Genomic DNA, 24,509 nt, shown 5'->3' with positions numbered 1-24,509 from the left:
TCTCAACTCATTTCTCAGCCCTTTCTTTCAGGAACCTGGTTCCACCCTGAGAACATGATTAACAGGCAGCACAGACACAATTCCCCTGGAAATTGGCCATTATCCAGCATTTTCCAACAAACCCTTGGCTCCTCTCCCAGTGGGCTGCAGGTTTCACAGCCCCGACCTTCTGAAGCCGACTTGGCTGGCAAAGCAATGAAGCTACCTACCTCTGCCCTTGATCCCCAGCTCTGTCTGAACGTTCTATTCTGGGGCTGAAGTGTGGAAGTTCAGTTCACACAACAGAATGAATGTGAGGAGAGGAAAATTTGTTATCCTGCACTGTTCTCAATGACATCAGGCAGTTTCACAACAATTAAGTTATTAAGTATGGGAACAAGAAAGTATGGGAACAAGACAGACATGAGGCTCAAAGAGGTGAGGCTTCTGTGTGATGGTGACTTAAGGAGGAGGAGGTAGGATTTAGAATTTACAAAGAGGAGATTATATTCACAGGAGAAAGGAAAGAGGAAATATTTTTTTAAAAGATTTTATTTATTTATTTGACAGAGAGATCACAAGTAGACAGAGATGCAGGCAGAGAGAGAGGAGGAAGCAGGCTTTCTGATCTGAGCCGAAGGCAGAGGCTTCAACCCACTGAGCCACCAGGTGCCCCAGAAAGATGAAATATTTATCAAAGAATAGTCTGTCCCTCCAGGTAGTCAACTATTTTTTTTCTTTTCATAATTTATTTTTACAGTGTTCCATGATTCATTGTTTATGCACCACAGCCAGTTCTCCATGCAATCCGTGCGCTCCTTAATACCCTCCACCAGCTCACCCAACCCCCCACCCTCTCCCCTCCAAAACCCGCAGTTTCTCAGAGTCCACAGTCTCTCATGTTTCATCTCCCCATCCGATTTCCCCCAACTCACTTCTCCTCTACATCAACCAATGTCCTCCGTGTTATTCCTTATGCTCCACAAATAAGTGAAATCATGTAATTTACTCTCTCTGATTGAATCAGTTCACTCAGCATAATCCCCTCCAGTCCTGACCATGTTGATACAAAACTTGGGTATTCATCTTTCTGATGGAGGCATACTACTCCATTGTATAAATGGACCACATCTTTTTTAACCATTCGTGTGTTGGCTCTTTGCGCACTTTGGGAACTGTAGCCATGGCTGCTATGAACATGGGTGTACAGATGGCCCATATTTTCACTACATCTGTATCTTAGGGGTAAATACCCAAGAGTGTAATTGCAGGCAGGGGCATAGGGAAGCTCTATTTTTATTTTCTCAAGGAATCTCCACACTGTTTTCCAACGTGGCGGCACCAACTTGCATTCCCTCCAACAATGTAAAAGGAATCTCCTTTCTCCACATCCTCTCCAACACTTGGTGTTTCCTGTCTTGCTAATTTTGGCCATTCTAACTGGTGTAAGGTGGTAACCCAATGTGGTTTTGATTTGAATCTCCCTGATGGTTAATGATGATGAACATTTTTTCATGTGTCTGTTCCAGGTAGGAAAGTCTTTTTTTTTCTTTCTTTTTTGTATGATTTTGTTTATTTATTTGACATAAAGAGAGAGATCACAAGTGTGCAGAGCTGCAGGCACAGCAGGCAATGAGAGAGGGGGAAGCAGGCTCCCTGCTGAGCGGAGAGCCTGATGCTGGGCTTGATCTCAGGACCCTGGGATCATGACCTAAGCAGAAGGCAGAGGCTGTAACCCACTGAGCCACCCAGGCACCCCTAGGCAATCTTTCTGATACCAACAGTTGTGGTGCCTGGGAGGCTCAGAGGGTTGGGCTTCTGCCTTTGGTTCATGATCCAGGCTCCTGGGATCAAGCCCCATGTCAGGCTCTCTGCTCAACAGGGAGCTTGCCTTCCCTTCTAACTCTGCCTACTAGTGATCTCTCTCTCTTTTTCAAATATATAGACAAATATACAGACAAATTTATAAACAAATATATAGACAAATATATGTCAAATATATAGACAAAATCTCTAAGAAATATATATATCTGCATATATATATGTGTATATATAGAAAAGATTTTATTTATTTACATGATAGACAGAGATCATAAGTAGGCAGAGAGGCAGGCAGAGAGAGAGGGGAAAGCAAGCTCCATGCTGAACAGAGAGCCCAATGTGTGCTCGATCCCAGGACCCTCGGATCATGACCTGAGCCGAAGGCAGAGGCTTCAACGCACTGAGCCACCCAGGTACCCCATCTAAGAAATATATTTCATTTGAGAGAATGAGAGAGACACTTGTGGTGCTGGGTGGTGATGGGAAGAGAGAAAAATCACTACTGAGCAGGGAGCCCAACGCAGGGCTCATGACCTGAGCCTAAAGCAGACACTTAATGACTGAGCCACCCAGACATCTGAACTACATTCGGATTCTACTACTACATTCATGATGTCACTGAAGAAAGGGAGCAAGGTCCGGCACAGCTGTGAAGCAGTTTCCCTGAAGGATCTCCCAACCACACTGGATCTGTCCTTGACTGGGGTTACCTACCTGAGAAATGAGGGAGCAACCACAGCACATGCCCAGCTGATCCACCCTACTCCACTTTCCAGAAGACTTCTTTATCTCAAACATCTATTCAACCACGTGACTTTTTTTTTTTTTTTTAAGAATTTTTTATTTATTTGTTAGGGATAGAGGGAGAGAGGGCAAGCGAGCACAGTCAGACAGAGAGGCAGGCAGAGGCAGAGGGAGATGCAGGCTCCCTGCCAAACAAGGAGCCTGATGTGGGACAAGATCCCAGGATGCTGGGATCATGACCTGAGCCGAAGGCAGCTTCTTAACCAACTGAGCCACCCAGGTGTCCCTACCATGTGACATCTTAAAACTGCCAACATGATGGCATCATCAAACACCCTCCTCCATACCTTGTCAGGGATCTAGGCAGGGATAGTACAGTCATCACTGATACCCAACAACATTATTCCTCAGGAAGACACAGCAGGTCAGTCATATCATCAGGAAAAAGCAGACCTACCCTACTCCTGAGAAACCCGTATTAGTCATCTCTTCTCCCCGTGACAAGTATTCACCAATTGACACCAACAAGAGCTGCCTGTGTCTTGCAGTGACTAAAGGGAGCCACCTCCAGGTCCCTCCCCACATGGGAAAGAGTTCCTCACATTTAGTTTTAATAGGTCTTGTCTTTCTCTTGAAGAATGGTAACTTCCTTATATTAAAATTAGATTCAATTCACACAACCCCATGCTTTATGTCTTAATACCCATCGGCTTTCCATCTGTCTAATCTCAATTAAGCATCTTCTGAAGACACTCTCTCCACAACACAGGCAAAAAAGAGAATGGCTGTGGTTCCTATGTAGCAAAAAAAAAAAAAAAAAAAAAAAAAATGAGGGTGAATACAACTCTGGAGATAAGTAGGTCATAAAACAAGTACAAGTTATTTTTCTACATCTAGGAAGTCACTTGGGAAGCTCAGCACAGTTGGCCTACCCTACATGCTAAGTCCTCATCTTAATTTTTTTTTCTCTTCCCTAGGCTACTACATCACTCTACTTGGGAAATATTTCTCTTTCTTATGGGGTATCTATGACACACATAGGATGGTCATATGTGCATGTGTACCTCACGGACACATGAAAACCACCCTCAATGCAGGATGTGGGGCACATACTTAAATTTGGGGCCATGGGTCAATACTATAGAGTCCCAAGTCTATGTCCAGAATACGCCATTCTGACTAAAACAGATTTAGGGGGAGTCTTCTCTATGGAACATGGGAAGGAAGGTATTGGAAGAAAGGAGTGATGGTGGCTCACTGAGAGAGAGTACAGTGTCGTATAAGACGTTCTATTAACTTGTCCCCCTACAGTGTGCTGACTGGGGAATGCACTAGTGGAAGAGCTCCTGTTAGTACAAGGCCCCGAAAACACTACTGGCTAGACAAAATCAATGCCAAATAGCAGTATCAAGGAGTACACAAGCTAAAAGACCAACAATACGTATTCTCTATGTCACAAAGCTTGGTAATACACATAGAGTAATATCATCCTATTCACAAAGAGGAGAAAATCATAGCATAGACTGGGGAAATATAATCACATATCCCTTCGACCTTCAGAGTACTGGGAAAATGGTGTCCTAGGTATATTGTTTTACTCCAGTACCAAACACGTGATGGATTCCATCAGCTCCAACAACCCGCAATGAAATAGATTAACACTAGACGTAGAATAACACGTCATTCATGGCATACCCATATCCGTATGTTAGAAAACAGTTTACTGGGGCACCTCGGTGGCTTAGTGGGTTAAAGCCTCTGCTTTCGGCTCAGGTCATTATCCCAGGGTCTTGGGATCCAGCCCCCATTGAGCTCTCTGTTGCACCGGGAGCCTGCTCCTCCTCTCTCAATCTGCCTGCCTCTCTGCCTACTTGTGATCACTTTCTGTCAAAAAATAAATAAAATCTTTTTTTCCAAGATTTTATTTATTTATTTGACAGAGAGAGATCACAAGTAGGCAGTGAGGCAGGCAGAGAGAGAGGAGGAAGCAGGCTTCCCACTGAGCAGAGAGCCAGATGTGGGACTCGATCCCAGGACACTGAGATCATAACCTGAGCTGAAGGCAGCGGCTTAACTCACTGAGCCACCCAGGCACCCCCCCAAAATAAATAAAATCTTTTAAAGAAAAAACACCACTGTTTTATTAATGAAAATACATTAATATCATACATACACTGAGTAATGCATATCAAATCCACTCTAGTGTCTCCATTTGAAATACAGAACACACATGTGCAAAAGCATTCAAGTGTTGTCATAAGGATGTGGGAGTACCTATTTCCGAAAATTTCAGGATTGATGTACATTGCTCAGAAATGTGTATGTTCAATTGTATGGCATTGTAGGGGTGAAGAGTTAGCTACCCTCCTGCAGTCATCTGTCAGGATTTTCTCATTTAATCACATCAAGTCATACTCTCTAATGATTGCACTTACGAAGATACATTCAGAGTTCACTGCACGACTCCCTCTTCTTTCTTCAAGGACAATAAGCAGTCCTTAGGCACTCTCTCACATTCATTATATCCATAATTTTCTCTGCAGTATGAATTCCGTGATGTGCAGGAAGGGTTGTGTGCCTGCTAGTAGTTTGGCCACATTTTTCATCTGTTGTCTTTCCAGTATGAATTCTCAGTTTAGAAGGCGTGCATGCTGGACAAAGGCCTTGCCACACTGGTTGCATTTGTGAGGTTACTGTCTAATATGAATTCTCTCATAGGCATGAATCAGTGAGCACTCTTTAACCAATTTTTCTCACACTCTTTTTTTTCTTTCCTTCTTAAAGATTTTATTTATGTATTTGACAGAGAGATGGAGAGAGAGCACAAGTAGAGAGGAGGGTAAGGCAGGGGGAGAGGAAGCAGGAGGCTGTCTGCTGAGCAGGGAGCTCAGTGCAGAGCTCAATCCTGGGACCCTGGGATCATGACCTGAGCCACAAAACCGCCTTTGCCACCCAGGTGCCCCATTCAAACATCCTGTACACTGGTAAGCCATCTATTCCATATGAATATTATGATGTTTAGTGAGGACTGAGTGCCTGTAAAGGCCTAACAACATTCTTGACGTTGGTCAAGTTTCTTTCCAGTATGAACTCTGAGATGTCGAGTAAGGTTTGAGCTGTGTATAAAGGCCTTGCCACATTCTTGACATTGGTAACGTTTCTCTCCAGTGTGAATTCTGTAATGTTTAGCATAGAGTGAGCTGTGGTTAAAGGCCTTGCCACATTCCTGACACTGGTAAGGTTTCTCTCCAGTATGAATTCTGTGATGTTGAGTAAGGGATGACCTGTCACAAAAGGCCTTGCCACATTCTTGACATTGGTAAGGTTTCTCTCCAGTATGAATTCTGTGATGTTGAGTAAGGGATGACCTGACACAAAAGGCCTTGCCACATTCTTGACATTGGTAAGGTTTCTTTCCACTATGAGTTCTGTAATGTTTAGTCAGGCCTGAGCTGTGGATAAAGGCCTTGCCACATTCCTGACATCGGTAAGGTTTTTCTCCAGTATGAGTTCTGTGATGTCCAGTAAGGGCTGACCTGTCACAAAAGGCCTTGCCACATTCTTGACATTGGTAAGGTTTCTCTCCACTGTGAATTTTGTGGTGCCGAGAACGATTTGACTTCCAGGCAAAGGCCTTGCCACATTCTTGGCATCGGTAAGGTTTCTCTCCAGTATGACTTCTGTGATGTTGAGTAAGGGTTGACCTGTCACAAAAGGCTTTTCCACATTCTTGACATTGGTAAGGTTTATCCCCACTATGAATTCTGTGATGTTGAATAAGGGCTGGGTGCTTGTTAAAGCTCTTGCCACATTCATGACATTGGTAAGGTTTCTTGCTATTATGAATTCTGTGATGTCTATTAAGACCTGAGTGATTCTTAAAAGCCTTGCCACATTCTTGACATTTGTAGGGTTTTTCTCCAGAACAGATCTGCGAATGTTCATTTTTTGATAAACAGTCATTCAAGCTTGGACCACCTTCTTCACAAATGTGTATTTTTTCTCCAGTATGCATTCGCTGATGTTGACATAGTGTTGAGTGGCAGTCAAAGCATTTACCACATTCCTTTAAAATGTTAGTTTCCTTTCCCAAAAGGATTATCTCATTGATGTTTACGCTTGATGACTGACAAAACATGGTCCCTGCTTCATTAGTACTGAATGCATTTTTTCCCTCGTGAAATCTCTGATGATCACCAACACGAGAGGACTGGTTATGAGCTTTCCCACATTCATTCCATTTATGAGGACTGTCTCCCAAGCAGTGACCATTATGTATACTGAGGTTAGAGCTTGGATGAAAGCCTTCCCCACATTTATCACATTCATAATGGTTCTCTGCAAACCAAGCCTTGACACATCGGTGAACACTGGAGCCCTGGTTCAATGTTTTCTGAGATTCAGTGCATTGAATAATTCTGTCTCCAGTGAAAAGCCTCTGGTCATTCTGGAGGGTTGACTCCTCAGTGGAGCGCCTCTCATATGGATCCCACTGAGCACATTGTTCTTCATTTCTAAATCTCTGATTTAAGGTCAGGCCAGTCCTATTTTCTAAATGGCTCAAATCGTTATCTTCAGCATGGAGTAGGTTACCTTCCAAATCTGCCAAATGGTCTGTCCACGAATAGCTATGTTTGAATATCTGACTGGAGCTTGTGCTGACAGAAACACACTGCTCTGCAGAAACAGTTGACTTAAAAAGGGAGGTTTTCTGCAGCGGTTTATATACTTCACCACTTGGGGCAGTGAGATTCTCATTAAGGGCAATTGCCTTGGTTTGGGTGTATCGTCCAGGATTTTTTTGATGCCCTTCACTCTCCCCATCACTGTCCCAGTCTCTGCGTAAGTATAAAATCTCAACAGCACTGTGTTTGTATCTGGTCATTGATTCATTCTGGAAAAAACCTTCTATGCTCTGCTTTAGCGGGAAACTCTGGGTGTCATGTGAAGATACAGCTGAAAGATAACAAATAAAAGTAAAACCATTGCACTTACTACAATCATAAGAATATACTGAAGACTAATAATGCAGAAACATCAAGGGAAACAGACCATGTCAGAAAGATGGCTGACAAGGAGTCATCAGGACCTCATTTCTCCATAGATACATAACATGGCACACAACGTATTGGCCATATATCCTAATAGATAATTCTGTGATATGGTCACGGTGTAGCAGAAATCACTTTCATGTATCTCTAATAGTCAGAAAAAGGATCATATAACCTCAAAATTAGCAGAAGAACGGAGGATATGTAAACAGATAAATGAACTGACTCAAATGGAGTAAAAATAGGAACCTATCAAGCACAGGAAGAGTTGTTTGGTGGAAAAGATCAACAACACTGGCAGCTGATTAACTAAAGAAATAAAGATAAGTGAAGAAGTAAAAGCAGACACAGTATAACTGACTGCAGGAATAAAAGTAATTGTAAGAGGCAACAGTGGATAATCAGTGCCCACAAATTCATACTAAAAGACAAGTACAAATTTCATAAAAGGTTTAACAGGGGCACCTGTGTGGCTCAGTGGGTTAAGCGGCTGCCTTCGACTCAGGTCATGATCTCAGGGTCCTGGGATAGAGTCCCACATCGGGCTCTCTGCTCAGCAGGGAGCCTGCTTCCCTCTCTCTCTCTGTCTCTGCCTGCCTCTCCATCTACTTGTGATTCCTCTCTGTCAAATAAATAAATAAAATCTTAAAAAAAAAAAAAAAAGAAAAGGTATAACAAATTTAGACTGGATCACTCAGGAAAATAGAGAACATCTCAACAGATCTACAACTGGGAAGCCAAATGAAAGAGGAACAGATCAAAAAAACCCAATGAACAAAAATTGCGTCCGAGAGGGGCTCACTGGATATTCAAACAGACACTGAAGGAGAAAGGACTGCAAATCTCCTCAAACATTTCCAAGGCATAGATATCAGAGAAACTAGCTGAACACTCTCTCTGTGGCACCAGCATTCCCAGCTCATGCAGGCCAAATAAAACCAGAAATTCAAGACTCTGCATTAACAGAACGAAGGGCAAAAATGACATGATCACATTAAGGGAGACAGAATACAAATATGGGCATACTGGACAACGTGTCATGTTAAAAGCACTCAAAGTAGAGAGAGAAGGAAACCCCAACCTAATGAATGCCACAGATGTATGAAAAGATGAAACCTATTCAGTAGGAACCGTCTGCAACATTCTCTTCTATCATCAGCAGGTAATGAAGTGACCCCAACAATGCCTTTGAGTAGAATACTAAACATTCTAGTCAGAACAATTATGCAATGAAAAATAGAGTAAAGGAATCTAAACTGAAAAAGAAACAGTAAAACTCCTTGTTCACACCTTACATGGTTACAGAAATGCCTTAAAATCATCATTTTAATTTTTTTACTGCTTTTGGTCATTGTTGTATTGTTTATTTCTGCCAGTATTTCCCTACTAGACTTGCCGTTTCCCAAGTTGTTCATGTTATACAATACGGAGCTCAGAAAAATCTTGGAATAAACAACTTAATTTCCACCAAGGAACTAAAAAAGGAAGAGACTAGGATGAAATTTAGTAGAGGAATGAAAAAAAGAAAAATCTTAAGTAAATAAAATAAAAGGTTAACACTAATGGAACACAGAAAGTAATGCCCATTTCAATCAATAAAACAAAACTGGCAATGCTTTAACTCCATAAACCATTACATAATAATAAATAGGGAAATTTGTTTTTTTATGATTTAACTTATTTACTTGACAGACAGAGATCACAAGTAGGCAGAGAGGCAGGCAGAGAGAAAGGGAGAAGCAGGCTCCCCAATAATCACAGAGCCCGATGCCGGGCTCATTCCCGGGACCCTGGCATTGTGACCTGAGCTAAAGGCAGAGGCTTTAACCCACTGAGCTAACCAGTGCCCCTAAATAAGGAAATTTATGAAAACAAACAAACAAAAAACAAAACAAAGCAGGGAATTCCTAAAATTGAACAAGTTATTAAGACTGATTTCCTAACCCTGAACCAAGGAATAAGAATGAATCACGATAGTTTCAAAGGTTCCTAAAAAGGGGGCAGAGCATCCAGGTGATTATGGAGTTCTTCGCTTCCCATCAATCTTCATTCAAGCCAACCCTGCATAACAAACTTAACCCAATCACTCTTCTCTGGACCTCCTCTTAGTTTTCCTTCTTTAATTTTCCATGCCACCATACTCATGGAAATAACTCCCTCCTTCACAACAAATGCAGGTGAAATCTCCTGCTGGCTGCAATGCTGGATTTTGTAGCTTGGAGCCCACTGCATCCATGGCCTTTATCAATTTCAAGTTTCCCCTGCATTTTTTTAAAAAAGATTTTATTTATTGATTTGATAGACAGAGGTTACAAGTAAGCAGAGAGGCAGGCAGAGAGAGGGGAAGCAAAGCAGGCTCCCTGCCAAGCAGAGAACCCGATGCGGGGCTCGATCCCAGGACCCTGGGATCATGACCTGAGCTGAAGGCAGAGGTTTTAACCCACTGAGCCACCCAGGCGCCAATCCCCTGCATTTTTGCTAATACCCATGGATTCAGGCTACAGGATCACTTCTTTGAACATAGGCTTAGTTCTGAAAACTGACTTTGCCTAAAATGAGCACAGTTATACAACATGGTTGCACTTTCTGGTCTTCCCAGAAGAATCCACCTCCAAAGAAAAGACTTCCTAACAGGCCTCAGTGTTGAGAGAAGAAGAGACCAAGTTAAAGGAAATGGAATTAAGAAGCTCTCACAGAAATGACTGTTCTTCCATGGATGGCCTGGGCTGCTCGTCCTGGGCTGCCTGTGAGCACCACAGGATCTTCTTGGTTTTCCAGTTCCCTTCTTTGCTCTGCTGGGCACATGCTTCTCTTTCCCTGTCCCTTCCCTTCTACATAAAAGAACATTTATCTCCGCTGTGATACAGATCAGTTTGCTTTCCTAGGATATTATCCTAATATGAGTACTTAGGATTAGCTTCTTTCGAAGAGTAGGTTTAGTTTTCTTTACCTGCAACTTCGTAAGACACTAATCTATGTATGTATATGCTTCTTGGTATCCGCTTTGATTTCATTTCTATTAATATATACTCTACAATGTCCCATTACATTAGCTTTACAACATGTGGACTCAAAAACTCTATAGGTGCTACTATACTCACCAATAGTAACTAATATCTGGCACCATAAAATGCTATGGGAAAACCACTGGAGGACTTCCCTGTATTCTTTTCACCCCACGGAAGCCTGTACTTCCCAATCCCACTTCCTCATGTTGCCCATCATCCTTCTCCATTCCACACTGGTAACATTCAGGCTATAGATTGTATTTGTGTCTCTTTCAGCTTTTTTCTTTGTCTGTTGTCATTTGTGATATGTGGTTTGGCCCAGAAGGTGTTATGCGATGTGAATTAAGTGACATACAAATACTGTACGTATTCACTTATGTGAAACAATCTAAATGAACAAACAAGAAACAGACCTATGAATGTCTATTTTGTTTTGAATTAAGTCCACCAATAATCTCAATAAATGTAAAAATTCCAAGATGACATACATCCTATACTATAACCTGTTGGTCTGTAGCAGTGTCCAATACTGGCAGAAGAGAAGAGATTCCCAGGTCAAAGTCCAAGTGTCTTATGGCTCACGACACAGCAAACATCATAAACATATTCATCACACTAATTCCACTGGCCAGCCGCCCACCCTCAACTCATACAGAGACGCAGTGCACATGGGGTGGGTTTGTGTTGGGAGACTCTGAGCATAGGAAACCCCAGTATCTTCAAGGAACATCTAGCATATATGCCCGATCCTTGGCCAGGAAAACAGACCATCTGTTTTCCTGCACAATAAACTCATCTGTCCTTGACCCAAGATCAAGATGCTATTACTACACTACCAAGCTTTCTTATATGCAGATATGAGTGGAATGGCCATTATAACTAAAACATCAATCAAGGAAATGCTCACACAGATCAGGAGGTTACCACATGACTTCAAGGAAGAGTGATAATACTGTATAAGGCACATGTGTGATTTGTCTCAGATATCCACTACAGTTCAGATACATTTTCCATCATGATCTCTTGCTGCTCACCTGGCGCTGCTGTATAGTCACATGCAGGGTAAATCGCAAAGTTAATGTACCTGGAAGGTTTGACTTTACGATCTTCCAACCACCGGCCATAGGGCCAACTGCAAAGGTCTGGAAGGTACCCAAGATGCACACTGTAGCACCAAAGGCACATCCCTGGCAACTCTGTGAACCTATCAAAGTAGCATTCATTCAACATCATGGTAGAAATCTTTCACCCAAATGCTGTCAGTGTGGGTCTATTACAGACAATGTCCACTGATTGCCTATTCTCCTGTGTAGATGAACCTACCTGGCTAAGGAGAACTGTCAGCACCTGACTTGGGTGTCCAGCCAATGCTTTGAACTAGAATATTCTCTGTTCTCTGTCTGGGTAGCTATGCATGTTCTAAGTCACTTCCCATGGCTGACCCTAGCCTCTCTTCCTGCGCCATTAGAAGCCTGAACAGAGACCCTAGACAACCTCAGAGCTTCTCTTACAGGTTTCTGGGGAGAAGACCAAGCCATCAGCACTGACTAATGTCATTTCTGGGGTGGCTCAGTTGGTTAAGTAGCCACTCTTCATTACAGCTCAGTTCATGATGTCAGGGTCCTGGGTTCGATCATGTCATCAGCTCTCCACTCAGCAGCAAGTGTGCTTCAGGATTCTCTCTCTCTCTGTGTCTTCACTCTACTCACTAGTGTGCTTTAAAATAAATTATTTAAACAAACAAACAAACAAATAAACAAACACACAAACTGGGGCTCCTGGGTGCTTAGTGGGTTAAACTTCCAACTTTTCATTTCAGATCGGGTCATGATCTCAGTCTCAGGGTCCTGAGATCGAGCCCTGTGTCATGCCTCAAGCTCACTAGGGAGTCACTTTGAGATACTCTCTCCCTCTCCCTCTGCCCCGCCCCTGTCTCTCACCTGAGCTTTCTGTACTATAAATGAATATGTTTTCTTTTTTAAGATTTTATTTATTTATTTGACAGAGATCACAAGTAGGCAGAGAAGCAGGCAGAGAGAGAGGAGGAAGCAGGTTTCCTGCTGAGCAGAGAGCCCGATGCGAGGCTCGATCCCAGGACCCTGGGATCATGACCTGAGTGGAAGGCAGAGGCTTTAACCCACTGAGCCACCCAGGTGCCCCTGTTTTCTTTATTTTAAACTGATCTGGAACTTATGTATATACTTTTTTTAAGTTAAGAAATGCATGAAAGACATTAATATATGTTATGGATTATATAGTATTGAATATAGCATTCTCACGATAAAACTGTATTTGACTATTTTTATTGGAAGATCATAAACAATTGCAGGCTTAAGCAGTTCTTCATCAGCACACCAATGCAGGCAGCAGAAAATCCGCATGCACTAACTTTAAGGACACTCTCAATTTTAGGGCTTCCTTGAAACAGCTAGTTAGTTTCAGGGCAAAGTGTCATTGCCTTTGCGCCACACACTGTGAAAGAATTCAAAGAAGAGACATTCAAAAACATCTTCCACATCCACCTCTGCTACAATTAATGTGTTTCACCATAGACTGGCCCCTGTGACAGTTCTGGTCAATGGCGTAGAGAGAGTGCTGCCTTGGGGAGGAAGGCTTTCCCTGAATGAGAACAGAAAACACTTAAAATCAAATCCACTATGTCCCATGAGGTTTACACTGTCTCCTTTGCTACAAGAAACATGGATTGCTCTCTGGTGCTGGGCAGTTATCCTGGGTCCAGGATAATTCAGGTATAAGCACATGGCTGGGGGTAGACAATCCCAGAAAGAAGACATGTAAAAATCAGATTACACTTGAGGTTGTCTGGGCTATTTCAGAAGACCTGAGCATCTACCAACTCACTGGATATGTAAATAACCAAATATCCACCTTTTTTTCTGCATGTATGCAACAGGCTTTCATGGTATTGCTGACCACAGCAGAACCGCTACTGAAAAATGTATTATCCTTCAACTGATTCCATGTTCAATATGAGCGTACCATGCTACCCAACTTGAATGGTACCGGTCTCTACAACTCATTCAAATCCTCTTTTCACTCAGGTCAAGAGGCGTGTAGGGACAATGTGAGCTCTGAAACAACATAGGGACAGCTCCAAATGTTGGGAAGGCTGTTTGCAGCAGAAATTGTCACTGCTGGTAATTGGTGACTGACTTCTCAATGATTCAGTGCCTTGCACAAAGATCAGAGCACAGGATAGATTCACCCCAGGGCTGAGTAGAAGTGAGGGCGTGCCCTGCCAACGACAGGTCATCATGCTTGCAAGATCACCCATCTATCCTGGTGGAGACCTATGTTGGGTTATATTCCTGGGATACCAATGCTGCTCCATCACACCTTACAGAACACTATGTTCTGTTTAAGTTAGAACGACTAGTCAGCACCAAGCCCTGTTCCATATTTGTTTCCTTCAAATAAATGTTAAAAAAAAATCATGAAGTCTCCACATTTTTCTTTAATAAGTGCTGACACTGAAGTGAACAACATGGATGACATCACTTCCTAGAAGGGAAAATAACAACAACTAAGGAACGGTTACTTCTCCAATCGTAAAGGAAGGAGCGATGTCTCAATTTAACTAAAGGAATTTATAATTCCCCCTGGAGAATTACACTCACATTTATTTATATTTTTTAAAGATTTTATTTATTTATTTGACAGACAGAGGCCACAGTGGGCAGAGATTCAGGCAGAGAGAGCGAGAGGAGGAAGCAGGCTCCCGGCAGAGGAGAGAGCCTGATGTGGGGCTTGATCCCAGGACCCTGGGATGATCACCTGAGCTGAAGGCAGAGGCTTTAACCCACTGAGCCACCCAGGTGCCACTACTCTCACATTTAAATTAAATTTTGAATACCATGACATTCCATGGAAACTCTTGTTAAAAATCTCTATCAAGGCAGGTAAGCAACACATCAACACAGGAATAAGGACAACAGAGTAGATCCTACCGGAGTAAAACCCAGTTATGTAAGAGACGATTCACATGGGGAGAGTCTCAAATTAAGGTACACTAGATGTAGGAAGCATAAATTCAATACAATACAGAGAAAACTATTTCTATTCTGAATCTAGAATCTCTTTACTTGCTAGGCAATCATCAGTTTTCAAACTTGGAAATGACCTGGTTTGAACCAAGGTTTCTTTTCCTTCTGAAGATATAGGTACACACACATATGTATGTACACGTGCTTCTTCCTACTTAGTTCTGCGACTTCAAAATTGATCTTTAGCTTAATATGACACATCGCATTCTGTGCAGATCAAAACCCTAAAACTCTCCTTGTGTTTTCTATGCTCACAAAACAACAGGAGAAACATACAGGGTAAAATTTGATCGATAGTCCTTGAGAATTTTGTAGCTGTGGCTTATCATTATATCTGCAGTGACTTTGTTCAATTAGCCATCAGTAGGTAGAACCCCTGGGTGTTAGATGGTGAGCCCTGGCTCAGGACAAGAAAATGAAACTAACATTTACAAAAACCATTCATGACAGTCCTTATCAAAATCGTAGCAATAAAGAAAATCTTGTAATTCTGAAATAGAGAAATACACTCAATAGCATTCTGTGAGGTCAGCAGTACCCTGATATCAAAGCAGTATAAACAAAAGATAAAAAGCTAGTTTATCTGATGAAACTTCTGCTCCTCTGGTTTTCTTTGGAAACCCATCTACATGTACAAAATAGAGTCAAAAGAAAAACCGAATCACACTAAAAATAATTGTCTCTCTTTAGAGGTCCTTCTGCCCCTGAGTCCTTTAAAGTCTACTAACAAATACAGTCCATCACTAAATAATGTGCTTTTCATCAATAACGGTCCACTTATACACAGAGAAGTTTGCTTGATATAAATCCAGTGCACTACAGTAAATGTGTTTTCATTATGATTGCCTTCATATTTAATTTCTTCAAATTAGTTCCTTATAAAACTATGGTATATACAGCAGACCTCATACAAAGAATGGGATGACTCACAACAGGTTGTAATTTACCCATCAAACACCACAGATGGAGAGAGACTTTTGAAACACAATGACAGGGACCGCTGGGTGGTTCAGTGGGTTAAGTCCCTGCATTTGGCTCAGGTCATGATCTCAGGCTCCTGGGATGGAGCCCCAAATCCAGCTCTCTGCTCAGCAGGGCGCCTGTTTCTCCCTCTCTACCTGCCTCTTTACCTAATTGTGACCTCCCTCTGTCAAATAAACAAACAAACAAACAAACAAACAAATAAATCTAAAAAGAAACACATGGCAAATCCACTTCATCTTGTGCAAGAGCTCCTAGAAAATCACTGGGAGGATTCTCAGCAGTCCAAACAGGAATGGGCCCAGCATAACGTACTCAGGTACTCAAAGATTGAAAAAAGAGCCACCAACAATACTTTACATAGCAATATTATTTTCCACAGAGGCAGAAACGAAGACATTCCCAAGTAAAAACCCCTCTAAGCTTACCAGTAGATCTGTCCTACAAGAACCATTAAAGCAAGTCTTTCTAGATGACATAAAAGGATTCTACCCAGAATCCCCAATGACCTGAGAACACAGGTCATTGAACATAAATATATAGACAATTACACAAACCTGCTGTGTTGCAATGAAATACCAGTCACATTTATTTCTGCTACAGAGCTTTGTTTTGGAAAAATAAAAAATAAAAAATAAAAAATGAAGAAAAATCACAAATGTAGGTCACAGAGTATAAAAGAATTTGTGATGTCAGTAACAAAGTCGGGAGGGGGTGCAAGGGTGCAGACAGGAAGAGTTTTCTATATAACTGACACTGAGTTTTAACAAAGGTTTGTTTCAGGGCACCTGGGTGACTCAGTCAGTTGAGCCTCTGCCTTCGGTTCAGTTCAAGATCTCATGGAACTGGAATATAGACCCACCCTGGGCTCTGTGCTCAGCGCGGAGCCTGCTTCCCCCTCTCTCCCTGCCTACCTCTCTGCACTTGTGATCTCTCTCTGTGTCAAATAAATAAATAAAATCTTTAAAAAATAAAAATAAAATGTTTGTTTTACAGCTAAGTTGTTTTAATGAATCTCTAAGATAGCCACAATGAAAATACTCATAGAAGACACATAACTCAATGACAAAGGTATCAAGACATATCATGGGTATTAATCCTACAATTAATTAGATAAAGTATATTTTTGTATTTCATACCAAAATATGATACAGAAGTATAAAAAGTTTTAAAATTCCTCTGAATTCAAAAGAGTCTTTCTCTCATGCAGAGAATAAAAATTCACCCACAAATACATGAAGAAATTAATTCTATGTGGATGACAACTCACATAGACATGGTACAACATTCACTGACCACTCACCAAGGAGAAAAAAAGTAAGGGCAACATAGTATATGTGCGACATACAAACCAAAGACAAAAACACACATAATTTACCAGCAAAAAGCATAAAGCTCATTCTTTTTTGTTATACTCACATGGTCTTGAAATATGCCAAAATATACTGAACTGAAAATTCTCTTCCTCTAACAACCTGCACAGATAAAACCCAACCCACACCTAGCTAATGTCGTGGAATGAGCCAGACAAGGAAGCACGTTCTTAGGAAATTACCAAACCAGAATAAGAGGAAACTCAACCCACAAAATTCTAAATAAAACATTGATGTATGACAGAAAAGGAAAACTTCTATATTACCATAATTTTGAACTTTGTCTATGTACCCATGAAAAACAAGCAACTGATTGGCATGTCTTCATGGACTATAGTATCGTAAAGAATTCTCATTAAAATCAATCATAAACAGCTCTAAGTAAAAACTTTATGAACACTTAAAAAGCTTGAAAGACGTGTATTATGGTGTCGGAGGCAGGCCCCTGGTCAGGGCAGCCTCTGCCATTAAAAGATGGCGCCTGGCTAGTTGCCAGGTTAGGATTGCCTCGTGAGACTAAGCGGAACGCCCAAAGAGGAGGTAAACAGCATTGGTTGCTAGTGAAGTTGTTCCTTTAGGTGCACAGCCTGATTCGCTCCCTCCTGTACCCGGCTCGCTGATTGGTCATGTAACATATGTATTACATATTATGTATGTAATTATGTATATTATGGTATTAATATATTCGTTCTCCTCCACAGAATGTAACCCTATAGTGCATTCGGTTAAGACACAGGAAACAAACATCATCTTCATTTCTGAATAAATAAACCTCATAGATATTGAAAATATGTGGAGAGACACTGTAAGTGAAATTAATATTTGGGATTAAATTCTGATACATTCTGAGGAAAGTAGAAGAAAAAGCTCATGATTAATTTTCCATGAAGCAACACTGCATTACTGAACACAAGGATTTTTCAAACATGGAGGTCTGAGGTACCTGGGGGGTCAGTCAGTTAAGCATCTTCCTTCAGTTCAGGTCATGATCTCAGGGTTCTGGGATCCAGCCCCACACTGGGCGCCCTGCTCAGCAGGGACTGGGCATCTCCCTCTCCTTTTGCCCTTCCCCTCCGTACTCATTCTCTCTCTCTCTCTCTCTCTCTCTGTCTGAAACAAATGAAATTTTTAAACAAACTATATGGGAATATTACTAATTGTCTAACTCACTTCTTATAAAGCACATGCCCATGTCCTATCAAGACATTTGATGTAAAAAACTCAAAGATAAATCTCGTATAAAACTAATTACAAAGTGAAAAAACACATGACAAAGTCACAAGTTCACAGAACAATCATACAATGATGCAATTATTAAAAAATAAGGTAATTAATGAAAATTTCTTAAAGGCTACAAGTTCAAGTTCTAAATGTGGTAGTTCCCCAATATGATTTTATAGGTCGGAGTTCTTGTAAACAAATAGAGACATTACAGTATTTCACCACTTTAAAATGAACTCATAGAGCAGAAATTTTGATATGGGGGAAAAAAAAGAAAGAAAAAGAAAAAAGACCATTTGAAGGGAAATAAAGCAGTACATTTTCTCATTTTAGGGCAGTACTTTGTTACCTGAAGAATTTATTGAAACTGAATTTTGTAAGACTAAGATTAAAGCCTCTATGCCTTAGAAAGTATAAGCCAGAAAACATTAAAAATCTGTCTCCAGTGTTCTGGGAATTTCCCCACCACACTCCAGTGTGCATACAACTACCCTGACCTACTTGTCCCATAATGATAACCAGAATTGACAAAGGCTGTGGTGTATAGGCCCTCAGAAATAGGCATGATTTCCCCAGGGCCCTCACAACAATAGAAAGCTCTCAGATTAGGGGAGTCCTCCCCCTCAAAGGAGAGTCTCCTGGCTCTTCCTATGGACATGATGGACCATCACTATGGCAGAAGGAGAATTCCTAGAGAATAGAAGAACTTGATAATGTTAGAGAGCAGACCGTTTCGCTTGGAAAGAGAGAGACATTAAACTAGGCAAGTCTCCAACTGACATTCAAGGAGAGCTACTCGAAACACTGCTTAAGGTCCACCCTCCTCCTTCAGACTTGGACCTCCCCTCTGTTATCTGCCTCACTTGTTCCCACCTACCTGAATGGAAGCCTCTGGTCTCCTTTCTCTTCACATCCCAGAGCTGCTTCTCTTGCTCCAAAAACATGATCAGGTCTGGTTTTGACTGAAGACCTGCTTATGAGGAAAAAGGAAAATGACTATTGCTGCCAATTCTAACGGTCCATCAGTCTTGTGTTCAGGAGAGAAGAGACAATATTGTACAATCCTAGACAATGGTTTCCCAAAAGCTGTTCTCCAACAGACCCTTTAGAAAACACAGGAGGCAGAGCACCTGAGTGGCTCAGGATGATAAGCCTCCTTTGGCTTAGGTCATTATCTCAGGGTCCTGGGATCAAGCCCCACATCAGGCTCTCTGCTTGGTGGTGAGCCTGCTTCCCAGCCCCCTGCCTGCTTCTCTGCCTACCTGTCATCCTTCTCTGTCAGATAAGTAAATAATGTCTTAAAAAACACACACACACACACACACACACAAGAGAAATTTCCATTGTTCACATCTTGACCTACACTTCCAAGTAGTAGACATGATAATAAGAAGGGGAAATGTTGGTTTAAGGTGTGAGCAGCACCATTTATGTCACTAAAGGTTGAGAACTGCCCCTCCTCTACACAAGCAATGATGTTTCCTTGAGGAAGGAGAAGCTAAGGCTGAGAAGGAAACCCCATGAAGACTGTTCTCTCCATCTACTTATTTCCCTTTCTGCCTGAATCTGAATTCTAGTCATTCCAAGAGAAATCTCCAAAAAGACAGTCTTCATGGGAAGGAATAAAACCCTGAGTAGTGTTTGGGAAATCTGGAAGGAGTCGTCCTCACCCAAGAAGAGGAGGTGTCCATAGCTCTCCAACATCACATCCCGGTACAGTTGCCGCTGAGTGTGGGTCAGGCATTCCCACTCATCCTCCGAGAATTCTATGGCCACATCCCTGAAGGTCAGCAGTCCCTGTAATAAATACCACAGTCTCCAAGTGTCCATTGACACAGTTCACAATGTATCCTAAGATTAAACCTGGAGTTAATGTCACCAACTAGAACTAGATCTGACCATTCCTTCTCCCTGAGATGGGTGTGGAGTTAAAAACAAAAAACAAAAAAACAAAAAACCCTATGGGGCAGAGGGCTGCCTGGTTGAAAACTTTCACTCCCAGAATTCAACTCTGTTCACTACACAGAGGTGACAGCCTTCCTTGTCCAGTGCAAAGTGTTGGGATGTGGGAGAGGAGCCAATGGTCAAGAAATTCTAGGTATGTTTTGATGTGAAATATTGGGGCTCTGGAGTGAGTGATGAAGAAAGGATTGTTGAGATAGCCATGGTACAAACACTGTGGTCCTAACGCAAGTGGAGAGGAATGTGAGCAGGACTGGTTCTATGCTTTCAGGTGGGGAGGGGGTGAGTGATAGCAGGAGGCTCTAAGGAATTTGGAAGCCAGTTTCCAGGACCCTCAGGGCCTCCCAGCTGGTGTTTTGATGAGGCCACTCACTGTATATTAACACTTTAATCAAGACACCCTCCAGATATTTATCAGTGGGTCCCAAGCTTGAAGGATGGTGCCTAAGCTACCTTTGAGGAATGGAGTTCAAGTTTCCAAAGCAATTTTCATATGTTAAAGAGGAATTACAGGATTCTGGAGGTCTATTGTTAGGCTAAGGCTTCTTTTTGCATCCGACAAAACATTAACCTTGAGGCAGTTGTGAGTTCTCTGAGGAATGTCCTACTCTGCCTTTCTCAGGTATTTATCAACAAACTGGAAGTTGAAGGACAATTCATTTTATCCACACCTCTTCTGACTTTGTTCTCCTCAGAAACTACAAGCAAGGAGGACCCAGATAGTTCAGCTGGTTAAGGGTCTGCCTTCAGCTCAGGTCATGATCTCAAACTCCTGGGATAGAGCCCTGAGTTGAACTCCCCACTCAGTGGGAATCTGCTTCTCCCTCTTTCCCTTTCATCACTCTCAAGCACTTTCTCTCTCAGCTGAGAAAACTTTTAAAAGAAGAAAGGAAGGAAGAAAAAAGAATGAACCGGGGTGCCTGGGTGGCTCAGTGGGTTAAAGCCTCTGCTTTCAGCTCAGGTCAGGATCCTAGGGTCCTGGGATCGAGCCCCGCATCGGGCTCTCTGCTCGGTGGGGAGCCTGCTTCCTCCTCTCTCTCTGCCTGCCTCTCTGCCTCCTTGTGATCTCTCTCTGTCGAATAAATAAAATCTTTAAAAAAAAAAAAAAATAGAATGAACCTACAACAAGAGAAATACAGAAGAAATAGTTTACCCTGGAATGCAACAGTTCCTGCATATTCCTCAGTACTCCATGTTCCTTACAAAAGACAGGAAGGAAAATAGAAACATTTCAGGGGAGGATCTGGCAGACAGCACCAAGCCAATAAAAGTTCACATCAGCTCAATGGAAACAAACGTTATCAGCGCCTAATGCACATCAAAGGACACATCATCACTGGTGTTTCCAATGGACTGAAAACAGGATTTCAGAGATTTTTGAAATACAGTAAACAATTGAATACTTAAACAATTGAATCACTATATGATATGTAGAGGCTGCTTTTAGGCAAGAAGGCTTGAACAAAGAAGTGGAGGAAGGGCCCCAGTGTCCCCTTGGCTGAGTCCAGACAGGCCCAGCAGGGGACCCACCTCAAAACTACCAAGACCCTAAGGAACCAATGGGCTTCTGAGAACCAGGTACAGTAAGCAGAAAGGAGCAAGTCCCACAGGTTCCCCAGAACTCACCTCCCTTCTCCTGAAAAGTAACCCCCATACACTGCCCCTTGCAGACAAGTTCTCCTGTGCCCCACTGCCTGCTGATCTCTTAGGTCTTCAGGAAACTTCCACCACAGGGGAATTCCGGCAGTGCTTCTGGACGGACTTCCAGCTAATCGTGGACACTCATCTGGGGCCCCAAGTAACTGAGAGAGACACTACACTGAGACAACACAGCATCCCTGTGCTAGAAATTGCTAGTTTACTCCTTTCTTTTCTTTGAATTTTTAAGATTTATTTTTATTTTCATCTTCTTAAAGATTATATTTATAGGGGCACCTGGGTGGCTCAGTGGGTTAAAGCCTCTGCCTTCTGCTCAGGTCATGATCCCAGAGTCCTGGAATCCAGCCCTGCAAGGGGCTCTCTGCTCAGCAAGTAGCCTCTGCTTGCTTCTCAGACTACTTGCAATCTCCGTCTCTCAAGTAAATAAAATATTTATTTAAAAAAAGATTATATTTATAGGAGCACCTGGATGCCTCAGTCAGTGGGCATAAGCCTTCTGCTTCAGGCCAAGACACAAGGTCCTGGGAATTCCTCCTACATTGGAGCAGTGGGGGAGTGTCTTTGCTCAGTGGGGAGCCTTCTGCCTCTGCCCATAACACACCCTACTTGTGCTCTCTTTTTCTTACAAATATGTATATTTTTTTTTTTTTACAAAAACAGTATTTATTTCAAAGAAAGCAAGTGAGATAGCGCAAGCAGGCAGAACAGGAGAAGGAGAGGAAGAAGCAGGATGCCTGCCCACCTGGGAACCGGATGTGGGGCTGGACCCCAGGAACCGGAGATCATGACCTAAGCTGCAGGCAGAGGCTTAATCCACTGAGCCACCCAGGTGCTACCATATGTAAAATTTTGAAAAAAATATTGTATTTATTTCAGAGAGCAAGAGAGAGACCGCAAACAGGCAGAGAATCAGAGGGAGAGGAAGCAGCAGGATCCCTGCCCACCTGGGAGCCTGATGTGGGGCTGGATCTCAGGTCCCCAAGATCACTACCTGAGCTGAAGTCAGAAAGCAGACTCTTAACTGACTGAACCACCTTCGATCCCCAAGATTGATTTATATTTTAGAGGAGATGGGGAAAGGCAGGAGAAGAAGAGAATCTTTAAGCAGACTCCCCTCTGGGCACAGAGCAAGAAACGGGGATAAGAGTTCAGGACCCTGGGATCCCAACCTGAGCTGCAATCAACACTCCAACCTTAGTTCACTGAGCCCCCAGGCACCCTCCTCTAGTGGACTTTAAGTAGAATATCTCTTTCAAAGGCATCTGGGTTGCTCAGTGGGTTAAAGCCTCTGTCTTCAGCTGGGGTCATGATCCCAGGGTCCTGAGATCGATCCATGCATCAGGCTCTCTGCTCAGCGGAGAGCCTGCTTCCTCCCCTCTCCCTATGCCCGTCTTTTTACCTACCTGTGATCTCTGTATGTCACATAAATAAACAAAATCTTTTAAAAAATAAAATTAAAAAAAAAAAAAAGAATATCTCTTTCACGTGCTAAAGATGAAGACACTCACACCCCCTTTCTTAGAATGAGAAGTTTTCAAGTTTTTCTGGACTCCTACTCATCGAGTTTACGTCTGCATTTACTTACTCCCCAGCTGCCACAGCTGATCGAGAATGCAGAAGAGCCCGAATGAGAAATTATTTCCCTCCCTGACATCCCAGGACCAGACCTCATCAGCCAGAGGAATCTTGGACTCAACACCTTACCCTCCGGATCTGTCACCAACAGAATAGACACTCCTCGCTTGGCTTTAAGTCAAAGTGACAATGGCTGACCCACTATTGAAGCCAGGCTGGGGACACAGGACCGAAAGCTCTGGGACATAGAGAAGCATTCAAAAAACCTAACCATGAGTATCAATTCTGACCACATCTTATAAATAGGTGAACGCAGAATAGAGAAGCACCCATATTTGAGGCATCCATATCTGCAGCTTCTAAACACGACGGTCTGCGGAGAAACAGAGGACATGGCTCTGTGGGGACACCAGACTCACCTGAGAACCGGCCATTTCTGCCTTCGCCTCCACCTCTAGAATTCGTCCTCACGAGGGATCTGGGGGGAAATCACAGCTGCATCAGGAGAAAATGCCCTGAAATCCAGCAACAGAGTTCTTTCTCCTCACACCGCTTGCCCGCGGGCAGGACTTGGAGATGCAGAAAAGGCCCAACTTCCCAGTCCTTTGTGTCCGGAGCAGCTCAGAAACTGTTAGCTCCCCTGAGGACACCCATCCCTGCATTTTCCTCACCTGCTTTGTGGGGAGGGAGGGGTTCCCTCCCACCGCCACTCACAACGTCAGCATCAGCATCGAAGAGCGGGCTGCATTGGACGCATGGACCCGACCTTCCCAGACTCACGGAGCAGAGACCCTGTCATTTCTTCAGGACCAAAGCAGCAAATACACTCTCAGAAAACCACCAAAAGCCCTCGGGCTCCCCCTTGGCCTCACTGAGAATCTCCTGGAGCCCTTAATTAACACAACAGTGTTGTTTTCGCCCAAACCAACTGACAGAATCTGAGGGGGAGGCCCGCAGAGGAGATCCTTCCTGAAACTCCACAGGTGACCCTGCTGGGAAAAACTGGGGAGGTGACCAGACCAAGCAGGGGAACCAAGGCTGGGGCTGGGAAGAGAATTCGAGCCCTGCCTT

The 24,509-nt window shown here is 42.8% G+C and overlaps 1 protein-coding gene across 5 annotated transcripts; it reads right to left on the bottom strand.

The window, feature by feature from the left end:
- Positions 1 to 4,660: 4,660 nt before the first annotated feature.
- On the bottom strand, positions 4,661 to 24,284 carry LOC131818360 (zinc finger protein 724-like). 5 transcript variants are annotated; one of them, XM_059152755.1, is made up of 5 exons: positions 24,110 to 24,284; positions 23,858 to 23,916; positions 19,913 to 20,039; positions 19,120 to 19,215; positions 4,661 to 7,500 (listed from the first exon to the last, which is right to left on the bottom strand). In XM_059152755.1, exons 2-5 carry the CDS (start codon positions 23,870 to 23,872, stop codon positions 5,591 to 5,593), a joined length of 2,148 nt encoding a protein of 715 aa, XP_059008738.1. In that variant the 5' UTR covers positions 23,873 to 23,916; positions 24,110 to 24,284; the 3' UTR covers positions 4,661 to 5,590. The 5 variants fall into 5 exon arrangements, with proteins under 5 accessions (XP_059008738.1, XP_059008737.1, XP_059008739.1 ...); XM_059152754.1 differs by lacking the exon at positions 24,110 to 24,284 and having other exon boundaries at positions 23,858 to 24,103; XM_059152756.1 differs by lacking the exon at positions 24,110 to 24,284 and having other exon boundaries at positions 19,120 to 19,212; positions 23,858 to 24,103.
- Between the last annotated feature and the right edge of the window lie 225 nt (positions 24,285 to 24,509).

The sequence above is a fragment of the Mustela lutreola genome, chromosome 16 (genome assembly GCF_030435805.1).
Source record: "Mustela lutreola isolate mMusLut2 chromosome 16, mMusLut2.pri, whole genome shotgun sequence".
NCBI classification, from domain to species: domain Eukaryota; kingdom Metazoa; phylum Chordata; class Mammalia; order Carnivora; family Mustelidae; genus Mustela; species Mustela lutreola.
The sequence above is the reverse complement of the archived record's forward strand: the minus strand, read 5'-3'. Positions and strand labels throughout refer to the sequence as shown.

Bases quoted from the DNA above. Each gene is read 5' to 3' on its own strand.
- LOC131818360 (XM_059152752.1), bottom strand. From the start codon at position 20,072: ATGGACACTTGGAGACTGTGGTATTTATTACAGGGACTGCTGACCTTC. The intron at 19,216-19,912 runs GTGAGGACGACT...TTTCCTCATAAG, and splicing joins TGGACACCTCCTCTTCTTGG to CAGGTCTTCAGTCAAAACCA. The intron at 7,501-19,119 runs GTAGGTGGGAAC...GTTATCTTTCAG, and splicing joins GACCAGAGGCTTCCATTCAG to CTGTATCTTCACATGACACC.